Raw genomic sequence first — 20,831 nt, 5'->3', positions numbered from 1 at the left:
AAAGTGTTGTGATTTATTCTTTTTAGAATTTTTTTTTTTTTTTATATATCATTATAGTTTTCTCTCCTCTATCCCTTCCTAGAAAGCCTTGTAGTATAAGCAGAAGGGGGAAAGGTATAAGCATGAAGTGCCTTTTATATGCCAGCCACTATTTACTACTATACAGATTTTATCTCCATTATTTAAAAAAAAGAAAAAAAAGGAAAAAGGAAAAAAACCAGCATAACATCAGTACATTAAGAAAATCTGAAAAGTTGTGTAAAGTGTTAATACTTGTGGGCCTGATACTTCTGCAAAACAATGTAGTGAGAATATCTTCTAATTCTTCTTTCAAGATGTATTTTTTTCCCCCACTTTTTTGTTTTTGTTTACATTGATTGTAATACATTATTTTCTTGGCTTGTTTTACTGAGAATCAGCTCATTTAGCTCTCTCCATGTTTTTCTGTATTTATCAGAGTCTATATTTCTTAACAGTACATTACATTTACATATCACATTTGCCTTCCTGTTCCAAGTTGTGTGCTGTTAACTGTTTTGACATCTGATTCTCTGGAAAAAATGTATATCCAACACATTTTAAAGTTTCATTTGCACTATTAAAATTTTTTCCCTTTACTGATCTACAAAATGCTAATTATGTTCTGATTTATAGTGTTTGATGATTTCCTAAGTGTAAATTACCACAATGAAAATTTGCCATTGGCTTGTGAGGTAGCTTCAGGACACCTTTAGCCATTTCCCTTTTGATAGGCACCTGCTTTTTCTAGTTCTTTGCTTCCCCTAAAAGTAATAATACAAACAATTTGATGTGTGCTGATACTTTTTGAAAATCATCAATGGTCTCCTTGGAGTTAAAATTAAAAGCCTTGTGGTGCAATATCTTGGTCTAAGGATATGGACATTTCAATCACTTTATTTCCATAATTCCAAATTGTTTTCTAAAATGATTGTACCGATTTACCACTCCACCAACAATGTACATATATGCTATCTTCCTATATTGACTATTCTTGTCTTTTGTGAAATGAAACTCAAGTTGTTTAGATTGCACTTTTTATTTTTAGTGATTTGGAATATTCTTTGATGTGTTTGTCAGTAATTTATAATTTTTTGAGCACCATTTGTTCATATTACTTGACCACTTAATCTATTGGAGAATATTGCCTTCTTGTTTATATAGCTTGGTTGCCAAACAATTGTCAGTAAAATTTTGTAACAGATTTTCCCCCATTTATTTCTTTCCCTTGTTCTAGATAACATAATATCTGTGTATTTTATCTTTTGTGATTGCTTCTATCCTTTGTCTGGTTTAGAATATATATCCTACCCATATCTGCAAGAGTTATGTGATCTGATTCTCTTTTACTTTTTATGATCTTTAATATTGAGTTCATACATCCACTTAGAATGTATTGTAAAATATGGTGCACAATTTTCATACAACTCTGCCAAATTCATAATTCATATAATTTCTGCCAAATTGCTTTGCAGTTTTCCCAGAATTATTTTTAATCAAATAAAAAGTTCTTTCCTGAGTCATTTTATGTTTTTTAATTCAATGAGATTATTAAGTTCTATTTTTTCCAATTCTCTTATCTCTTCTGTTCTATTGATCTATCACTCTTTTTTTTTTTTTTTTTTATCAAGAATGATCAAAAAGTATATAAAAGTAATGGAATATTATTGTGCATAAGCAGTGAAAGTAAAGGTTCAGAGAAAGTTTGGGAAGATGTGTAGATACTGTTATAGCATGAAGTGAGCAGAACCAGGAAATATGAAATAATATTAACATATTAATAATATGAATAAAATAGTATTGAAATCTTTAAGAATGGTTATCAATTCTTATAAAAATCAATCAAATCACCAAAAAAAATTTTGATAAAGTATGCCAAATATCCTTGTAGAGATGATGTCCTTCTAGAGGATGTAGATTGAGACATTATTTGTTTTGTTCATGTCCAGTGTGTAAATTTGTTTTGTTTAACTGCATTTTTGTTAAATTTTTTGCCCTCTCCATTGAGAGTATGTGTGGGAGGGAAATAAGATTTTTTTTTGGTAAATAAAATGAATAAAAGTTAAGCTTAAAAAGCTTTACCCATTGTTTTCTTTTAAAAATATTTATTAATATCTTTGTTTTTTAATATACCCTAAGTTCTTCTTGAATATCTCTCCCTTTTTTAAAAGAGCTTTTATATATTACAAGTAATTTTTGTAAAGGAATAAAAGGGAAGAGAAAACTTTAGTTAAGCTGAATTAACACATTAAAAAAGCCAAAAAAACCTTGCTCAGCATATGCTATGTTTCCCATCCATTGGTACCCCTATTTTTGCAGAGTCTATGGAAGTTTCTTATATATTTCTTCATTGTGGTCAAGTTCTTACTATGTAATTTTTCAACATTCATTTTCAATTATTTTGGGTGGTTATTTCATTTACGTTATTGTAGTCATTGTGCATATTGTTTTCCTGGTTTCCTTCATTTTGAGTCTGTATGTTTAAATATTTCTGTGCCTTTCTGTATTCATCATATTTGTTTTTTCTTTCCACATATACATTACGTTACATTTATTTGCAATAATTTGTTTAGGCATTCCTCAATTGATAGACGTCTATTTTGTTTCTAGTTCATTGCTACCATTAAAAAAAATAAATGTTTTGTTGTATGTGAAACCTTTCTCTCTTTTTTTTTTTTCCATATTACTAGGGATATATGTCTTAACTCTCTAGATCAAAGTGTATGGGAATTTTTATCACTTTTGTTTGTATAATTCCAAATTGTTTTCCAATATGTGTGCAATTCCATCATCATTGGATTACTGTGCTTGAATTTTTGGCCATTCCCAAGTGATATTATTCATGATATTATTTCATCCTTTAAATCTTTTAAATTATTTCACCCTTTAAAAGGTATCTTTAAAGTGATATAATTTCATTCTTTAAAATGTATCTTGGATTTAACTACTTTCCAGAATTTCAGTGCCAGTGTTACTGTGTTAGTTCATGCTGGTCCTTCATGTCTTTATTAATTGCTCTATTTACCTACCTCTTTACATTTTCTCTTTTGGTATATACAAAAAAAAAAAAATTCCTGACCTTAAGATACTTAAAATGTAATGGGGAGAAGGCAACATTAAAAAAGAAAACTGAAAAGCATGGAAGGCAATCTAGTTGATATCTGGGGTAGGGGGATGAAGTTCTTTAGAGTCAGAACCAAGTAGATGAATTGAAGTTGATGAAAAATTATAGAGGCTGATGGAAAATAAAGTTATTTGGAAAGTTCTATAAAGGAAGGCATAAGGAGGAGCTTATTGCTCTATCCTCCTGTCCTCCCAATATAGAAGGGAGAAGCAAATGAAGGAATGGAGAAAGTATTGAAGTTCAAAAACTGAGTCAGTCTATGTGGTAATGAGATTTTAAGTCGTGAGCTTTTCTTAGAGGAGCCAAGAAGTTTCCTGGTGTTGATACCAAGCAGATATGCTGGTGGAAAGTGATTCATCTTGTATATTGCTACCAGATTGTTTCATAAGCATTGCTTTCAATTTTTACTCTTCTACTCAAGCTCCATTATCATCCTCTTATTTCATATCATTTGCCTGGCTAGTTTTTAGGGACCTACATAATCTGGCTTCACCTTCCCTACTTTAATATAAATCCTTTAATTCATTTTGGGCTCAACTCTTTACCATCCTGTGAACATTATATGATTTTGTTTTTTTCCCCCTTTATCCATATTTTTGGCTTTCTTTTTCCTATTTCAAATTCTATGTAAACTTCAAAGCTCAGCTTTGAAACTTCCAGCTTCAAAGTAGCTGGAAAGCTACTTCAATCCACATTTATCTTTTCTTTTGAATTCTTTCTCATTATGTATATTATTTGAAGTTATGATTGTGCTGTATTGGGTAAGATAAATCTTAAGAATAGAAAAGTAATATAGGTAGAGACCCTAAAAATATGTTGTTGTCAAAAACAGTATAATATATATTATGATACTAAAAAGAATACAATCGTAACACCTATCTAGCATTTGTATAATATTTTTAAGGACTTTATATATTTCATTTAATCCTTACAACAACTCTGAGGGTTAGGTGCTATTATTATCACCCCCATTTGACAGATGAGAAAACTAAGATCCAAACATCATTACAGAGCTAGGTATCTAAGCCAGGATTTTAATTTAGGTTTTTCTGATTTCAGTCCCTGTCCACTATGACACCTAGGTGATCAATTTTTCTATCTTTAATATATGTACATATACCAGGATCTTATTTAAAGTTTTGGTAGTTATTTTAGCTATTCACTTTTTAAATTTGGAAAATACTCATGTAGCTTTATTACAGTTTTAATTTTTTAATTTGTTTTCACAATATCCTTTTGTCATATTTGAATGAATTAATTTATTCTCTTCCACATCTTACATCTCTAAATTGGTATAGTAACTCACTGAACTCAGTGACTTAACTTTCAGATCTCCATAGATTTTTGTGTTTCTCTCCATTATTAATTTCACCACTGACTCATGTAGCGTTTCAGCCATTTACAAACAACAATAGTTATGATAGCTAATATTTATATATTACATAAATGCTTGCCATGTGTCAGACAGTCTTCTAAGCCTTTTGCAAATATTATCTTATTTAATCATTCATCATAACCACCCTGGGAGATAGGTGTTCTTGTTATTCCCATTTTACAGTTGAGGATATTGAGACATGCAGGTTAAGTTACTTGAAATACACAATGAGAATTATAATGCCTGGTGCATTTCTTAATAAAACTATAAGAATGAGTGTTCATGATTGAACAGAGAAATTATATTAATGTGAACTGTTTCCCCATTTAAAGTGCTGAAAGTACTTTAAGTGAAAACATGAAATTTCATATACATCTGGAATATAGTCATAAACCTAGATTAGGTGAAGTTATCAAGATGAATAGCAGTTTATAACTTCAAAAGATTTCTAATTCCTTGAAATTATTCAACTTAATTTTAAGAGAGTTTTTATTTAAATTTAGGGATGGTATTTCAGAATGACCTGCCTATTGACAGAGATACAAATTCTATTCAAAGCCCATTTTAAGGTCTTCATGATCTCATGAACTTTAGGCAATTGACCATGAGTCAGTCATTTAGTCAATAAGCACTTATTAAGCACTGGATTGTTGAGAACTATATTGAGTGCTAGAAATACAAAGAAAAAGCAAAAAAATGACCCTGGCCCTCAGTGAGCTTACATTCTAAGAGGGGAGGAATTTTTTCTTTTTCAAATTAAAATGGTCTCTTTTATTGATAAATTGAAACCTAAAACATGATCACATTTAAAAAAAAAACAAAAAAACTTAACATGTAACTTTCTTCCTGAGCATTTTACAGAGTGGAAAAGTCTTGGTTTTTTCATTCAGGAGACCATGGTGGTCTCCCTTTCTCAGGTTTATTTTGAATCTATTGTCCACTGTGAGCAGGTAACAGCAAAGTTTGAAATGTTTTTATATAAATCATTACATACTAGAAATATCCCTAGTAAAGTGAATGGAAGACAATCTAATAGGCAGATCAGCTTGAAGCTTTTTAATTCTTTAGTAGCAGCATCTAGTGAATGTTGAATTATTTCAGTTGAATAAACATGAGTACCCATAATCAAAGAAAAAAATGAGCTATGATTTCTTTTTTTTTTTTTTAGGAAGTGAGATTTATAAGTTGACCTCAAAGGTATTTATGTATCATGAATTCAAAACTTCCAGATCATCTCCATGTCTTTGTTTTACTTGCAAAATAGACAATACTTCATAAATGAGTTTCTGAACTACAGAAAATTCTCTGAAATTTTTTACCACATGTGCTATTTCTTTTTCTATGTAATTAGATTCTGAAATAAAGTACAAAGCACCTTTGGTTAGTATTTCAAGCTCACTTAACTTATACCTCAAAATTGTGTTTACTGTAACTGGACAGTGACCTTCATTTGAATTGTTCTAGGAAGTTGTTTTTTAATCTCTTAGGTCAAGCTAGCCATTTCAAGACTACAATTCATTATTTCAAGAAATGAAACCCACTATTTCATGGAAGGGATTGTGATTCAAATGTCTAACACCCCATAAAGCAGCTAAATTTCAGGATAAGACTATAAATAAATTGATTTTTTTCTTTGCAACTGACATTCCTATATGCTTTCATCTATTTAGATTGTATTGACAATTTTTACGTGATACCCATGTGAATTCAGGGTTGTTTTATAATGAGCTAGAAAAAAGTGACATTATGTTGTATATTTAAGAAGATTCTATCTAAATCCTAGCTTGTTGATTTCTGAAATTCTTGAATGATTGAAAATAATTCCTTTGACTTAAATTTTGCCCCTTTTAAAATACAAAGGTCCTCATGGAGTCATATTATCTTCAGCCTTCTTAAGCATTTATTCTACCATGAGTTTGATTTTATAAGACTTTTTCTTTAGAGCAGGGTGAATACTATAGAAAGGGTAAATGGAACATGAACACGTTTCAAAGGAGGAGGTGTAGTGAAGGTGGAGGTGGAGGTACCATATACAGAGTGTAGGTATTGCTGCAGATAACCCATTTTCCAATTTGGCTGCCCATATTATTTGGTCTTCCTGTCTCAAATTTCTCCCTTTACTAGTCTGTCTTCCAATCCATAGCTGTCAAAATGACTTTCCTAAATCATGAGATTGCTTATGTCATTATTGTACCCATTAAATTCCTTGAGTTCTCTTTGAGATAAAGTTTAAAGGGGGCTGACATTAAAAGCCCTTCACACCCTAAATAAAACTTTTCAGTTTTCATATATACTATTCCCTTTACATGCTCTTCTCTCCAGTCAAAGAAGTTTTCATTTTGTTCTACTCACGTCATTCAAACTCCTGTCTATGCCTTTCTCCCTACTTGGAATGAACTTCCTTCTCACTTCAGTTCCTTAGAAACCTTGTCAGGAAAACCTCAAGCACCACTTTCTGCATGAATTCTTTATTGATTATTCCTTCCTCCTTCTCCTACAGCCTATCCCTTCAAATTATCTTGGTTCTACTATTTGTGCTCATTTTGTATAACTTATCTATGTACGTGTTCCTCTATATGATATGAGTTCCTTGAGGATAGTAAGTGTATAATTTCCATTTTTGTAACTTAAGCACTCAGCCTAGTGCCTGAAGTGAGGGTGATTCAGGCTAGTTTCAATGGTCTTGTGATGGAGAGTGCCATTTGTACCTTGAGAGAGGACTATGGGGACTGAGTATAGATCACAACATAGTATTTTCACTTTTTTGTTGTTGTTATATTTTTTCCTTTTAGATTTGATTTTTCTTGTGAAGCATTATGATTGTGGAAATATATATAGAAGAATTGTACATGTTTAACATATATTTTATTACTTGCTCTCTAGGGGAGGAGGTGCTTGGGAGGGAGGGAGGGAGAAAAAACTTTGGAACACAAAATTTTTTAAGGGTAAATGCTGAAAATTATCTATGCATATATTTTGAAAATAAAAAGCTTTAATTAAAAAAATAAATGCTTGTTGATTATTAGGAGTGTGTGCTTATATATAATGGAAGGATTTCCAAAGGAAAATAAAATTTGATCTCATCTAGGGCTTTAAAAGTATTCTTTTAGAGGAATAGTTTCAGTCATACATAGTAAAAATTCCTTCTGACTTTTATTACTAGTTGATACCTTTATAACTGCATAATTTGACAGTTTTGTTTTCTGATTATATTGTTTCTATATAAATTTTGACCTGGAAAAAATTATGTTTTCATACATTCCTTTACTACTCTGCTATATTGTTGCAATTATATATATATATATATATATATATATATATATATATATCTCAAACATATTATTTAAATGTCAATCAAATGGAAATGAATGTTACAAAAGATTTCTGTAAGCTTAATTTTTAAGTGAAATAAATAATTTTCATCTTCATATCCCATTGTTTTTATGTGCAGTGTAGGGCAATAAACTTCAACTTCTATTCTATTGTTTGTTTCATCTTGTGGTTTGAAAAGTTCAAAAATTTTGTTGAAAAATAACAAGACTCAGGATGTTTCATATGCATTACTTTTAGATTATTTGAAAAGTAAATTCCCCTTACTACTTTGGAGGTCAAGTGTCAGTATTATTAAAATTGAAGAGTCTATTTTCTTACTTTACAGAAGAGGAATTTGGGGCTCTTTCCCCTTGTTTGTAAAAAATAAAGTTGTTGGATTAAATGCCCTGTAAGATCTTTTTCCAATGAACCTATATCATTTCTAGAATATAGATAATTGCTCTTGCAAACAGTGAACCTGAAATACATTTAAAACTATATATGATGAAAAGAGATTCCTAATAATTATCTTTCCAAAGATGAGAAATAGAAACTCTCAAGTCTGTTACTTGCATACCTACTATGTGTGTATGTGTGGGCGTATAAGGAATCACTCTATGAATTAATTATATTTCATAGTTATGTATAGCACCTTGGGCAAATGAACATATTTACAATTTAGAATGCTACTTCCTAATAGAAAATTTCAAGAATTAGAATTATAAAGAAAAACAGTTTATTTGAGACCAATGACAGTATTTGTGGTGGCTAAATTCAGAATCTATAAGGCAGTGGAATCTGTTTTTATTTTTCTTTTCTGAGTAGTTTTGGTCTTTCATTTCCTCAACTTTTCTTTATCCCACAGATATTTATTAATCAGTTACTATGTGCAAGAAATTAAATGTGTCTGGTTTAACAAGTGGTTAAAGGTATATGAATGGGTAAGGCTGATTTATGAGGCAGATTCCATTTGTTTTAGGGTAGTATGAAAGTTCATTTAAGCAAGTGCAAGTTGGTGGGGCAGGGATAGTATTTAACATTTTCTCCTCTGCACATGGTTTTGAATTTTTAAAAAACCATTTAGCTAAGTGAAATGCTAGGAGGTGGCATTTTACTGGTAGGCAGGTCCATTTTCATTACTTTAATTGTGTGATTTATCAGGATTTTCAGCTTTTTATAAATGTTAGAGTGTTATAGGACAGAATTAAAAGGATTTAGAATAAAAGGAGTTTAAGAAAAGGACTTTGTGACAGGATTGCTATACTTTTTACATTTGGTGGATTTAGCTAGCAGTTTTTCATTTTCATCATCATACTTCATTCAGTTAAACATTATGTAGAGCAGGTGTGTGTAACGTCATTCTCTCCCATATGTGAATAAACACACAATTTTATATATACAAAAAAAAATATTAATCCTCCACAACTTGGAGGATTACATTTTCCCTGGAATTACACATGGGGTGGTGACTCCATTAGGCATTGTGGAGAGCACATGTTGCTGTTTGTACTGGATGAAAAATCAGGTTAATAGCTACCATGTTCATGAGATTTCAAAGTCCCTATAGTAATGACTTTTCTAATGTATTAATTTTCAAATTGTCAGAAAATTATCTTATTCGGATCAAGATTTTCATGCATTATCTTCCAATTTTTAGTGTCATGGCCTAAATATATTTTTCTTAAAACATATCATATATGGATAGTTTGTATTTTAGAATGGTTTTATTTATTCACATTTATCTATGCCATGGCTCTGCTCATTAATTTTCCTGCCCTTATGGATTTCCAAATTTGTTTGCCTTTGTAAGTATGGTTATTACTTTGAAGAATCTAAAACATTTAATTACATTGATCTAAGACTGATATGTTCTCAGTATATGTTTGTTCACTAATGTGAAAGTAGTTTTCCAACTTATAGAAAAGTTCCTTGGACTAATATGCCCTAAGAAATGAGCATCAACAAGTGGAGTTCTTAACTACTTCTTTTTAAATCTAAATCCTAATTTATCAGTTGTTACTTTTACAGGCTAAAGATGTTTCATTTATCCAAATTTCAGATTAGTGTGTATAGTGTAAGTAGAAACGATAGAGATCTGATAAAGCCTAGAAAGAGAGGGACAAGGAATATACACTTACTACATTCAAGTTACACATAAACTCCTTGTTGAATGTGAAGTTATTGATGGAGAACCATTTTAATATTATAATTACCCAAATATGTTGGAGTGAAGTTAGACTTGTACAGATTAACTTTAGTCACAATTAATCTGTAACTTAAATATTGTATATGTACTAGATTTGTTAATTATTAATAGTTGAGTTAAAGATGATATTTTAAATTATAGAATCTGACAAATCTGTTTTAAAAAGGATACCAGTATACAACATATTGTAAATTAAGTTTTAACATTTCAGATATTTGCTTAGGGAAAAATATTATTGGTTTACAAAGTACACTTATTGTTTCTCAATTTATACACTGGTTCTACCAGCTTAAAAAAATTTTTTTTTTAAATAAGCTTTTATTTATAAAATTTTTATATTTGACATATTTCCCCCCTGTCATTTCCTCCCAGAGATCCATCCTATATAAAATGTAATATTTTCAGTATAAAAATTCAAAAAAAAAAAAAAAAAGAGGAAAGAAGAGGAAAAAATGTACAATTGTGATTTAAAAAAAAAAAAAACAAGAATATATGTATGTTGTAGTACACTTTTAAACCTCTTATTTCTGCAGAAGAATAGAGTGGAGAGATGTGTCTTTCCATATCTCTTTTTTTGAATTGAATCATGTTTGTTTTTGTTGTGTTTTTTTTTTTTTTTTTTTTTTTTTAGAATGTTTTCCAATTATATTGGTACAACAAGAAGTATTAATGATTGCGGCAACAATGAAAGCTTTTGTGCTTTTTTTTTTTTTTGCGCGCTGAAGCAGTTGGGGTTAAGTGACTTGCCCAGGATCCCACAGCTAGGAAATGTTAAGTGTCTGAGATTAGATTTGAACTCAGCTTCTCCTGATTTCAGGGTTGGTGTTCAATGCACTGTGCTACCCACGTACTCCCTGCTCCAGGCATTTTGAAAAACTATGTGTCCATTACATGATGTAATCCAATGCTCTTTTTGATGTTTATTTGGTGTGGTGTGGGTGGTATTGGTTGCAAAATTTTTCTTCCTTAATTTCCACTTTTGTTAAAGGATCCTGAGCTTTATGGTCAATTCTAAAGAATGTAATCAAGAAAGTTCTTCTCTAGGACTAACCTCAGGGTAAGGACTAGGGATATGCTGATAAGGCTCAGGCCCTTTAAGATCAGGTTGCTTTTTTGTTATTTTTTGATGACCTTTTCTCCCTTCTCATTTTTTTTATTAATTATAGTTTTTATTTACCAGATATATGCATGGGTAATTTTACAGCATTGATAATTGCCAAACCTTTTGTTCCAGTTTTTCCCCTCCTTCCCTTTCTCTCCCCCCGCAAATGGCAGGTTGACCAATACATGTTAAATATGTTAAAGTATAAATTAAATACTATATATATATATATATATATATATGTCTAAAGAGTTGTTTTGCTGTACAAAAAGAATCTTTGAAATAGTGTGCAATTAGCCTGTGAAAGAAATCCAAAGTGCAAGTGGACAAAAATAGAGGGATTAGAAATTCTATGTAATGGTTCATAGTCCTCTCCCAGAGTTATTTTGCTGGGTGTAGCTGGTTCAGTTCATTACTGCTCTATTGGAACTGATTTGGATCTGATTTGTTGAACATGGCCACATCCATCAGAATTGATCATCATATAGTATATATATCATCATATAGTATTGTTGTCCTACTGGTCCTACTCATTTCACTCAGCATCAGTTCATGTAAGTCTCTCCAGGCCTTTCTGAAATCATCCTGCTGGTCATTTCTTACAGAACAATAACATTCCATAATATTTACATACCACAATTTATTCAGCCATTCTCCAATTGATGGGCATCTACTCAGTTTCCAGTTTCTGGCCACTACAAAGAGGGCTGCCACAAATATTCTTGCACATACAGATCCCTTTCCCTTCTTTAAGATCTTTTTGGGATATAAGCCCAGTAGTAACATTGCTGGGTCACAGTTTGACCACTTTTTGAGCATTGTTCTAAATTACTCTCCAGAATGGCTGGATGTATTGTATTCACAATTCCACCAACAATGTATCAGTGTCCCTGTTTTCCCACATCCCCTCCAACATTACGCATCATCTTTCCCTGTCATTCTAGCCAATCTGACAGGTATGTAATGGTATCTCAGAGTTGTCTTAATTTGCATTTCTCTGATTAATAATGACTTGGAGCATCTTTTCATATGGCTAGAAATAGTTTCAATTTCATCATCTGAGAATTGTCTGTTCATATCCTTTGACCGTTTATCAATTGGAGAATGGCTTGATTTCTTATAAATTAGAGTCAATTCTCTATATATTTTGGAAATGAGGTCTTTATTGGAACCTTTGACTGTAAAAATGTTTTCCCAGTTTATTTCCCCTTCTCTTTTTTAAAAAGCAGTGTAAATGAGTCATTTCACTGTGTGGTTAATTAAAAAGAAGAATGGATTAGAACTCAAGAGGTTCTAGGTAATAGTCACTACTTTTTCTATAGCTCTCTGTTACTTTTAGCATGTTGTTTTTCTTGTTTTCGTATCTATTAAATAGGGGAAATCATTTCTTCTACTGGGGACACAGAGTTCAGAATGAGAAGATAAAATGTCAGATCATTTCAACTGCTTTTTATAGGATTCTCTATAAGAGGCAGTGATTTTAAATATTACCTTTATTTAGCCTTTATTTGGTATATTTTAACTCATACAAAGAAAGACATGTAGGGAAATGTGGAGAGGAGGAACTGGGAAATACAGGGATTATAGTCACTAAAGAGACAAGCATACAACTGTATTCTTGGAGGATTTTTGTTATATACATATATGCCTCAGTCTGGTGAAAGATGGAACTTGGGTCACCTTATCTTTTTGGCAAGTAGAACAAAAGGCTTAGTATTTCTTTGAGATCCTATGAATTCTTGACTCAGGTGGTGTCAAGCTCTCGTCACTCTTCCTACTTTGGTGCTAGTATACTTAGGCACTATTCTCCATTTATTTCTACCTTCATCAGCCTCCCTGATGTAGATGAACACCACATATTTTACAGAAATGGATAGTATCTCTAGGAAGTCATTTGATTTTTGTCTTACTTTTGATATCACAAGCAGTATTAATTTCTTTTTTCCTTGAGGCAATTTGAGTTAAGTGACTTGCCCTGTGTTAAGTGACTTCACACCTGAGAAGTGTTAAGTGTCTGAGATCAAATTTGAACTCAGGTCCTCCTGACTTCAGGGCTATTGCTCTATTCACTGTACCACTTAGTTGCCCAAAGCAGTATTAATTTCCAAGAAGAATTATTTCTGCTAACAAATATACAAAGCATAATTTATGTAAAAAATGACTTTTCTTTCTTGATTGCACATAGTTGTTTAAATGTTATATTAATTGTTAAAGTGAATTTCTTGAGAGAAGGTACAACCTTTTTCCTTTCTTTGTTTACTCAGTGTTTAGCACATTGCTTGGAACATAAAACTTGCTTAATAATTAATGATTAGTTTATTGATTAATTAATTACATGAAATCTAGATAAAAATTGAATACATGAGAACTAAGAGAACAATATAGACTTTGACTACAACACTGTAAATGGAAAGAACCATTCACCAAGATATAATTGAAAATGAATGCTTCAAAATTTCAAACAAGCCTGATTCTAAAGAAGAGTTATGGAGAGACACCTCTCTCCATACTTTTGATGAGGTGGAAGGCAATAATTGTCGTTGTAGTGTTGATGATGATGACAGAGATGAGTATCCTTTTGTTCTTTAAGTTTTTCTTTCTTCTTGAGACATAAAATTTTGATGACTAGTATAGTATTGTGTGAGTATTATTTTGTTCTCTTAAGAAGTTTTTATTGTTGATTAGATCATATAAAGACAAATAATTAGGAGTAGCTACTAAGAAAGCCTGATCAAGGGATGCTATTTACTTTCTTTTTCTTTTTTTTCTTTTCTTTTCTTTTCTTTCTTTCTTTTTTTCTTTTCTTTTCTTTTCTTTTCTTTTTTTTTTTTTTTTTTTTTTTTTTTTTTTTTTTTTTTTGAGGCTGGGGTTAGGTGACTTGCCCAGGGTCATACAGCTAGGAAGTGTTAAGTGTCTGAGATCAGATCTGAACTCTGGTTCTCCTGAATTCAAGGCTGGCGCTCTATCCACTGTGCCACCTAGCTGCCCCCCATTTACTTTCTTTTGAAAAGATTTTATCTTTCTTGATTTCACACCAAATGCATAAAATCTTAATTAATGTCTCACCATCATATGCCTCATCATTATAGACATGATACCCCTAACTTTAGTCTTTTTTATGCTTTTTAACAGATTCGCAGAAATGTGACAACTTTGCTGAGAAGAGGCCTCTGCTTGGTGTTTGTAAGAGTATTGGATCTTCTGGGTAAGGACAGATCTTTTAAAAAAAATGTTTTTTTTAGTCACTCTCAAGAATGACTCATTAAAATTCCAAAAAAGCTTTGATTTCGTAAACTTTTTGTCTTTTGAAAACATTAGATTATATTGTGAAATAACTACCGAATTTTGAATATAGTGTCTTTCTTGTATATCCCTTCAGTTTCCATCACTGTTACCACTTCTATTACCTCCTAGAGAAAAATCCTTAGAACAAATACTTTTAAAAAGAACAAGAAGAAAAGCATTCCATAAAAGAAATAAATACATCAAAACTTCTGACATTACATGTAAGGTCCTGCATCCATGAACTCCCCACTTCTGAGGAGTTGAGGGGTAATGTTTTCTCAATTCTCTTCCTATTTAACTCTTTGTTACCCGAACAGTGGCCTCTACTTAGTTCTAATTTTTGCTACCATAAAAATCTTGTGTAATTTAAAGTAAGTGAAGACTTTGAGCTCATTTTGTTGAGCAAATGGAATGGCCTTACAGCTCTGATTTTTTTCTATTGTATTGACTTTCGAGTGCTAATTAAATCACTTAACTCTGAAAGTAGGAATGGTAATATTGCTTCTCCTTAGAGGCTAACCATAATGTAGATTCATAAGATTATATAACAGTGAAAACAAAAAGTTCCCTGTATTTTTCTCATTTCTGTCGTGTTTCTTTAAATTGGGAGGAGTGTTTACTTAAACTGATGACATTACATATATATATAAAACATCATTGACACTGGAAGTCGGAGATGAATAGAAAATGAATGAAACAGTTGTGTGATATACATTGCATTTTTTCCAAAAAACCTTTTCAGTTGCTTCTTGTTTCAAAGGGTTTAACTAAGGCCTTAGTGGCTTCCTAGGCTACCATGATATTGTAGTACTCTATGTACCCATCATTAATGTGAAGTTATCACAGTTTGTTGTGTGTGCTTGGAACTATTGCTAAGATATCAAAAAGTAAATATTTATTGCTCTCTTTTGTTTTGACATGTCTAAATTTACCCTGTATTGTTCTTCTTCAAGGGCCATCCTCTGTAACAAGGATGGGAAACCTTTTTTTCTACCAATCACATTTGGATATTCATTACATCATTTTGCAGCCGTACAAAATTAGCAGCTTATAGAACTCAGACAGTGGGAAGGTTTTGTACCTAGCTTTCAGTTCATCATCACCTGTAGTTGCCTTAGCAAATTATTTCTTGGGCCTTTCATGGCTTATAGCTGGATGCTCCCCACCTTTGCCTTATAAAAATGATAAACTGACAAAACATGACATTATATGCAATGTTCCACAATAGCCTTCCATCTCATCTCCTCTTGAGGATCAAGCTTGTTTTGTGGAATTTGCAAGTATTCATTTTTAGTTGTATTCTGGTAGATAGGTAATCATAGTCTTTATTTTTTTTTATTTTTTTTTTTATTTTTGCTTTCATTTATTCAGTTTTTATCTCTGCATGTAAATCTTTTAATGTTCCTTTTGTTTTAATAATATGTTATTTTTTTACAGTGCAGTAAGATATCATTATATTCATATGTCATAGGCATCTACTTTATTTCTAGTTCTTTTCCATTATAAAAAGTCCTGCTATAAATGTTTTAATGTATGTGGAACCTTTGTCTTTGTCAGTAACTTGAGGATCCCAGATATATATGTCTAGTAGTGGACTTTCTGGATTAAAGGGTATAGACATTTTAAGTACTTTATTTGCATAATTCCAAATACTAATAAACAGCTTCACTAACAATGGATTTGTTTGCTTGTTTTTCTACAACTCTTTTATGATGTTTGCCCATTTGCTCAATTGGGAGTGAAACCTCAGGATTGTTTTTGCATTTTTTTAATTGTTAAGGTTGTTACTAGTTTATGCTTCTTTTTGAGAACTGCTTCATTTGTTATTTATTATGAACTTAATATTTCTCAGCAAATATCACCAATTTAACAAAAGAACAAAAAATGCAAATAAAGCTTTAAATAGAAATCTTGAAATTTCTTAAAATTGTACCTTCATTTTGACAGACTTTTTTTGTTCTCTTATAGATCTCTCTTGTGCCTGCTTTAATATTTTTATAGTCTTTATAGTCTTTCTTCTTCATTATATATGTTCTTCTAATCCCACTTTTCTTACTTTGAATTCTTTTGTTAAAATATAGATTTCTAGAATGTCAGTCTAGCAAACAACCTCAGAGGCCATCTAAAGCAATTTTTACCTAAACAGGTTAATTCTCTATATTATACATGACAAGTTGTTGTCCAATCTTTCCTTAAAGATTTCAAATAAGGAATATTCTACTCTTTCCTGAGAAAAGCCATTTTACTTTTGGATGGCTTTAATAATTAGAGTTATTTAGTTTTATCTAAACTGTTTTGCCTCTTTTTATCCTCTTATTCATTGTTTTCAGTATTGCTCTTTAGGATCAAGAAGAATATGGCTCTTCAGATCCAGTATGAACACAGTATGGAGAAATTATGATTTCCCCTAGACTTATTTCCTAAACTTCCATTAATAAATCCTGTAATTGATGTAGTACTCTTGTGGATTATTCAATGTTGATTCCTGTTGAATTATCTAAAATTCCCATAAGTGATCCATAGTTTCTCATGTTGTCATTTGTGAATTTCTTTTTTTTTTTTTGAGCTTTTATGTAATTTCTTTGAATTCACATTTTTCTTTTTTTTAATATTGTTTTTTTCTCTCATTTCATTAATTTAGCAAAATTTATTTAAGCATTTTCTAATTGTTGTATTCATTGTTTGGTCTCAGTTTTTTCACCATTTCAAATGAAATGGCTATGAATGTTTTTGAGTAGATACATTCCTTTTCCTTTTCATGGCATATTTTGATTTTAGTCTGTGACTTTAAAAAAAGTTCTGAGAAACTGAGTTTTTGGGTAAATTAAAATGAATTTTATTATGTCTAGAGAGCAGTCAACAAAAACCAGGTTCATTGTTTTTTGGCAGCCAAGGAGAGTAAACCCCTTGAATGTTCGAGATGTATAGTCTTTTGAAAAAGAGGTATACGTGAGGGTGAAAACCAACTCTGATTGGCCAACAAGTAATAAAAGAGAATGTATGTTATAATGGGAATTGAACTATATTAAATTAAAGATCCTTAGAATACCTGGCATGAATCACCCACATTTTTGTTAAAAGATACCTAAACATATTGAAAGGAAAAGAACTTTGAATCAGAGCATCTGGTGGTGGTTGACATATCTGGTGAACAAAATGGAAAATAGGTTCCATGGAGTAGTTTTTATCTCTGTCCTCAATATTCTCATTCTAGCTTTACCACCTTGCTGATCTCATTAGGGAACTCAGCAGGGAGTAAGTACTTTGGAAAGTGGCTTTTATGCCAACCTTCTTACCAGTGATCCTTTTTTCTCTTTTGGCTAACTACTGAACCCTCTGTCCACTTCTCCAGGAATAATCCCCAAGGGTGATCTCAGTGTTCCTAAATCACTTTTATACTCATATCCTCTTATTCTTTCTCAACAATGGTCTGCTAAGACCATCTAATTTCCTCCACTTATATTTCTTCTATAACATTTATTTCTGCTTTATTCTTGGGATTGGGGGCACCCAATTTCTGTTGTCATCTCTTTCATCAATCTGATTTTATCATGTTTACACTAAACTCAGAAGGTGCATTTAAATGAAATACAGCCAAATTTACTCATCACTGGTACCTTTTTACATCTCATAGAAAATACTTAATTTTGAAAGCCTAATATATAATTCCACCAGATGGATTTCTGTTTTCTTATTGTAATACTCAAGATTGGTTTATTTTGTTTTTATTTGTTCGTTTTTGCTCCAACTTAATGCTTAATGATTTTCTCTTTAGTAAAAATAAAAATTAAATCTTCACCTTTATCTCCAAGTCATTGTTTAATGTATATTCTTACTTTAATGTATTTTTTTTCCTTACCTTTTAAAAAAATAATCATGGCTGATCAGAAGTATGTTTGTTTTGACTTCTTGCTATGTTATCTGTTTACAATTTTCTAAACTATTTACAATTTATGATGTGTTTGTCAGTGTGTTTATAATCTTATGAACATTTTAAGTTAGGACTATTGTTCAGTTTGAAATATTGATGAGGTCTAGATAAGGGATACCTAAATAAAATTAGGATTAATTGAGGTCTAGTGGCAGATTTGGGGCACAAGGAGTCAAATGGAGCTCCCCTGCAACCCCTTTGGATTCGGTGCAAGGATACAAAGTTAAATGAGTTCTAGTGGCTATTAGAATTACAAGGTGCTAACTCAGGTTAATCTTTCTCTCAGAGAAGGATTACAACTGAGAGACAACAGGAACAGAATATTACATTTTGGCGCCCAACATGGGGGATTCTAAATATCATCAGGCTGCTTGAGCTTTACATTTACAATTTGGAATAACAAGAGAGGAAGCTAGGAGCATAGTAAAAAGCTGTACAGCTTGCCTTCCTTTCCACACTCCTATACTCCCTCCAGGGAAGAATCCTCGTGGTTTGAGACCCAATGAAATCTGGCAAATGAATGTGACCCACTATAAATCTTTTGGCCGTCTTTTATCCACGTGGTGGTAGATACCTTTTCAGGATTCACTTCTGCAGTGCCAACAGCAAAAGAGACAGCCCGAGTGGTCACTGAATTCCTTATCCAAGCATTTGCAATTATGGGTGTGCCACAAGAAATAAAAACAGATAATGGACTTGCTTATACTTCTAAACATTTTGCGCACTTTTGTGCACAGTATAAGATTTTACACACCACTGACATACCTTTTAATCTTCAAGGGCAGGCAATAGTAGAGAGAAGAAACAGAGATATTGAGACACTCCTCCAAAAACAAAAGAAAGGGGGAGCCATAGGTAACCCTAGAGAACTTCCATTAAATTTTTTAAAATTTTTGACAAAGTTGCACTGGCTCTAGCAGACAGGTTTTATAGCTCACCAGAAGGGCAGTATCCAGTACAAGCAACTCCACTATCTTTAGATAATCCCCAGGTGATGTGGAGAGACCCAGAAAGTGGTGAATGGAAGGGACCAGATAGGTTAAGTGCTTGGGAAAGAGAGTTTGCTTGTATTTCTTCAGATGGAGAAGGAATCAGATGGGTGCCAACAAGTAGTATTCACCTCATCCATCAGAGAGAGACAGAAAAAGAGAAAGACCTCAAAACAACGGAGAAAATCTAAGAAACCTCTGACACTGAAAGAGCATGGCTGATAAGACTGTTAAAGAACTTTAAAAAACTTGCAGGAATTATTAGATTTTTGTTCTTTGGCTGTAGGAGTTCTCACAAGCCCATTCTCTGCGAGGATAAAAGAAGGCAACATTGAGTCTGAAGAGCAGTCTAGACTGGGACCTTGAGTTGGGACTCAATCTAGACTGCCATCCCAACTCAAAGAGAAGACGTCCCGTGGATTCGCAAGTCCAGCAATCCCACACTTTTGGAGGGGAAGGCTCCAGAAGCCTCCCAAGAAACCTGCTCATAGAGGAAAAGTTTATACAGAAAAGAAACCTCCTCCCAGAGAAGGATTACAACTGAGAGACAACAGAACATTCATTACAAGTGACGGCGCAGAATCCCCTGTAAATGAATTTACAGGCTGAAAACCTAGATTGATTAAAAAAAGCTTTATTGTAGATTTTGGAAGTAAGGTTAAAGTCTGGTTAGTAAAAGGTATTAGATAGAGGAAGAAATACCCCAAAAGTGGCGGACAGAGAGTCTGTGATGCAAAGCATGATGCTTGCATGTTTCGACCCTCTGCCAAGATATGATTCCAGCTTGGCTCTTTTATTTGCTTGAAGGGGCCCATGGGTGGAGTCCCAGGTTGATTCCTCGAGGGCCAGAACCCACCAGGTAGGGGTTGGGAAACCTAAGCAGATCATTAGAATGGGGACTGGATACAGCCCAAACTGGCTCAGATACAGATCTCTCCCCTTGGAATACAAAAGGGTGGTTTTGACCTGATCTTGTAAATCAAAGGTCAGTCCCAAAGGGGGTTAGAGATCAAAAAGGAATCTTAAAGGGGGCTACCACCCGTATCAATATAATTCCACAATCCTAACAATTGATTCCTGTAGAAAAGTTTCTTAAAGTTTTGCTATTAGAATTTTTATTAAATTTCTTGCATACACCTAAAGGTAGTGAATTATAGAAGGAAATATCTCATAGATAGAAAAATAATAACAGATGTACTTTTTTGTGGTAGCAAAAGGAAACAAGTGAGTGCCTATAAACTGGGGAATAATTTAACATATTACTGTAATGTAATATTATTATTTTTATTTTGTCATAAGAAATGATTTATATGAAGAATTTGGAGAAAAACAATTGTATGAATGATGATTAAAGTAAGAAGAATGAGAATATCCACAATGACCATGATATTTTAAATGAAAACAACATTAAAAGGCATATAAAGTCATATTCAATATATTTATCAGTCTTGTTTCCAGAAGACATATAGTGGAAAGGTGTAAAATCCTG

The 20,831-nt window shown here is 32.1% G+C and overlaps 1 protein-coding gene across 16 annotated transcripts in view; it reads left to right on the top strand.

Moving 5' to 3' along the window:
- BCAS3 (BCAS3 microtubule associated cell migration factor) overlaps positions 1-20,831 on the top strand; it is a 784,754-nt gene that overhangs the window by 79,430 nt on the left and 684,493 nt on the right. For all 16 annotated transcript variants that reach the window (XM_074262034.1, XM_074262038.1, XM_074262041.1 and 13 more), the window contains exon 7: positions 14,270-14,342. In XM_074262034.1, the coding sequence (XP_074118135.1) occupies positions 14,270-14,342 (73 nt within the window). The remainder of the gene's footprint in view (positions 1-14,269; positions 14,343-20,831) is intronic.

Source organism: Sminthopsis crassicaudata, chromosome 4 (assembly GCF_048593235.1).
Source record: "Sminthopsis crassicaudata isolate SCR6 chromosome 4, ASM4859323v1, whole genome shotgun sequence".
Classification (NCBI taxonomy): Eukaryota; Metazoa; Chordata; class Mammalia; order Dasyuromorphia; family Dasyuridae; genus Sminthopsis; species Sminthopsis crassicaudata.
Note: the sequence above shows the minus strand (reverse complement) of the source record. Positions and strands in the feature narration are given on the sequence as shown.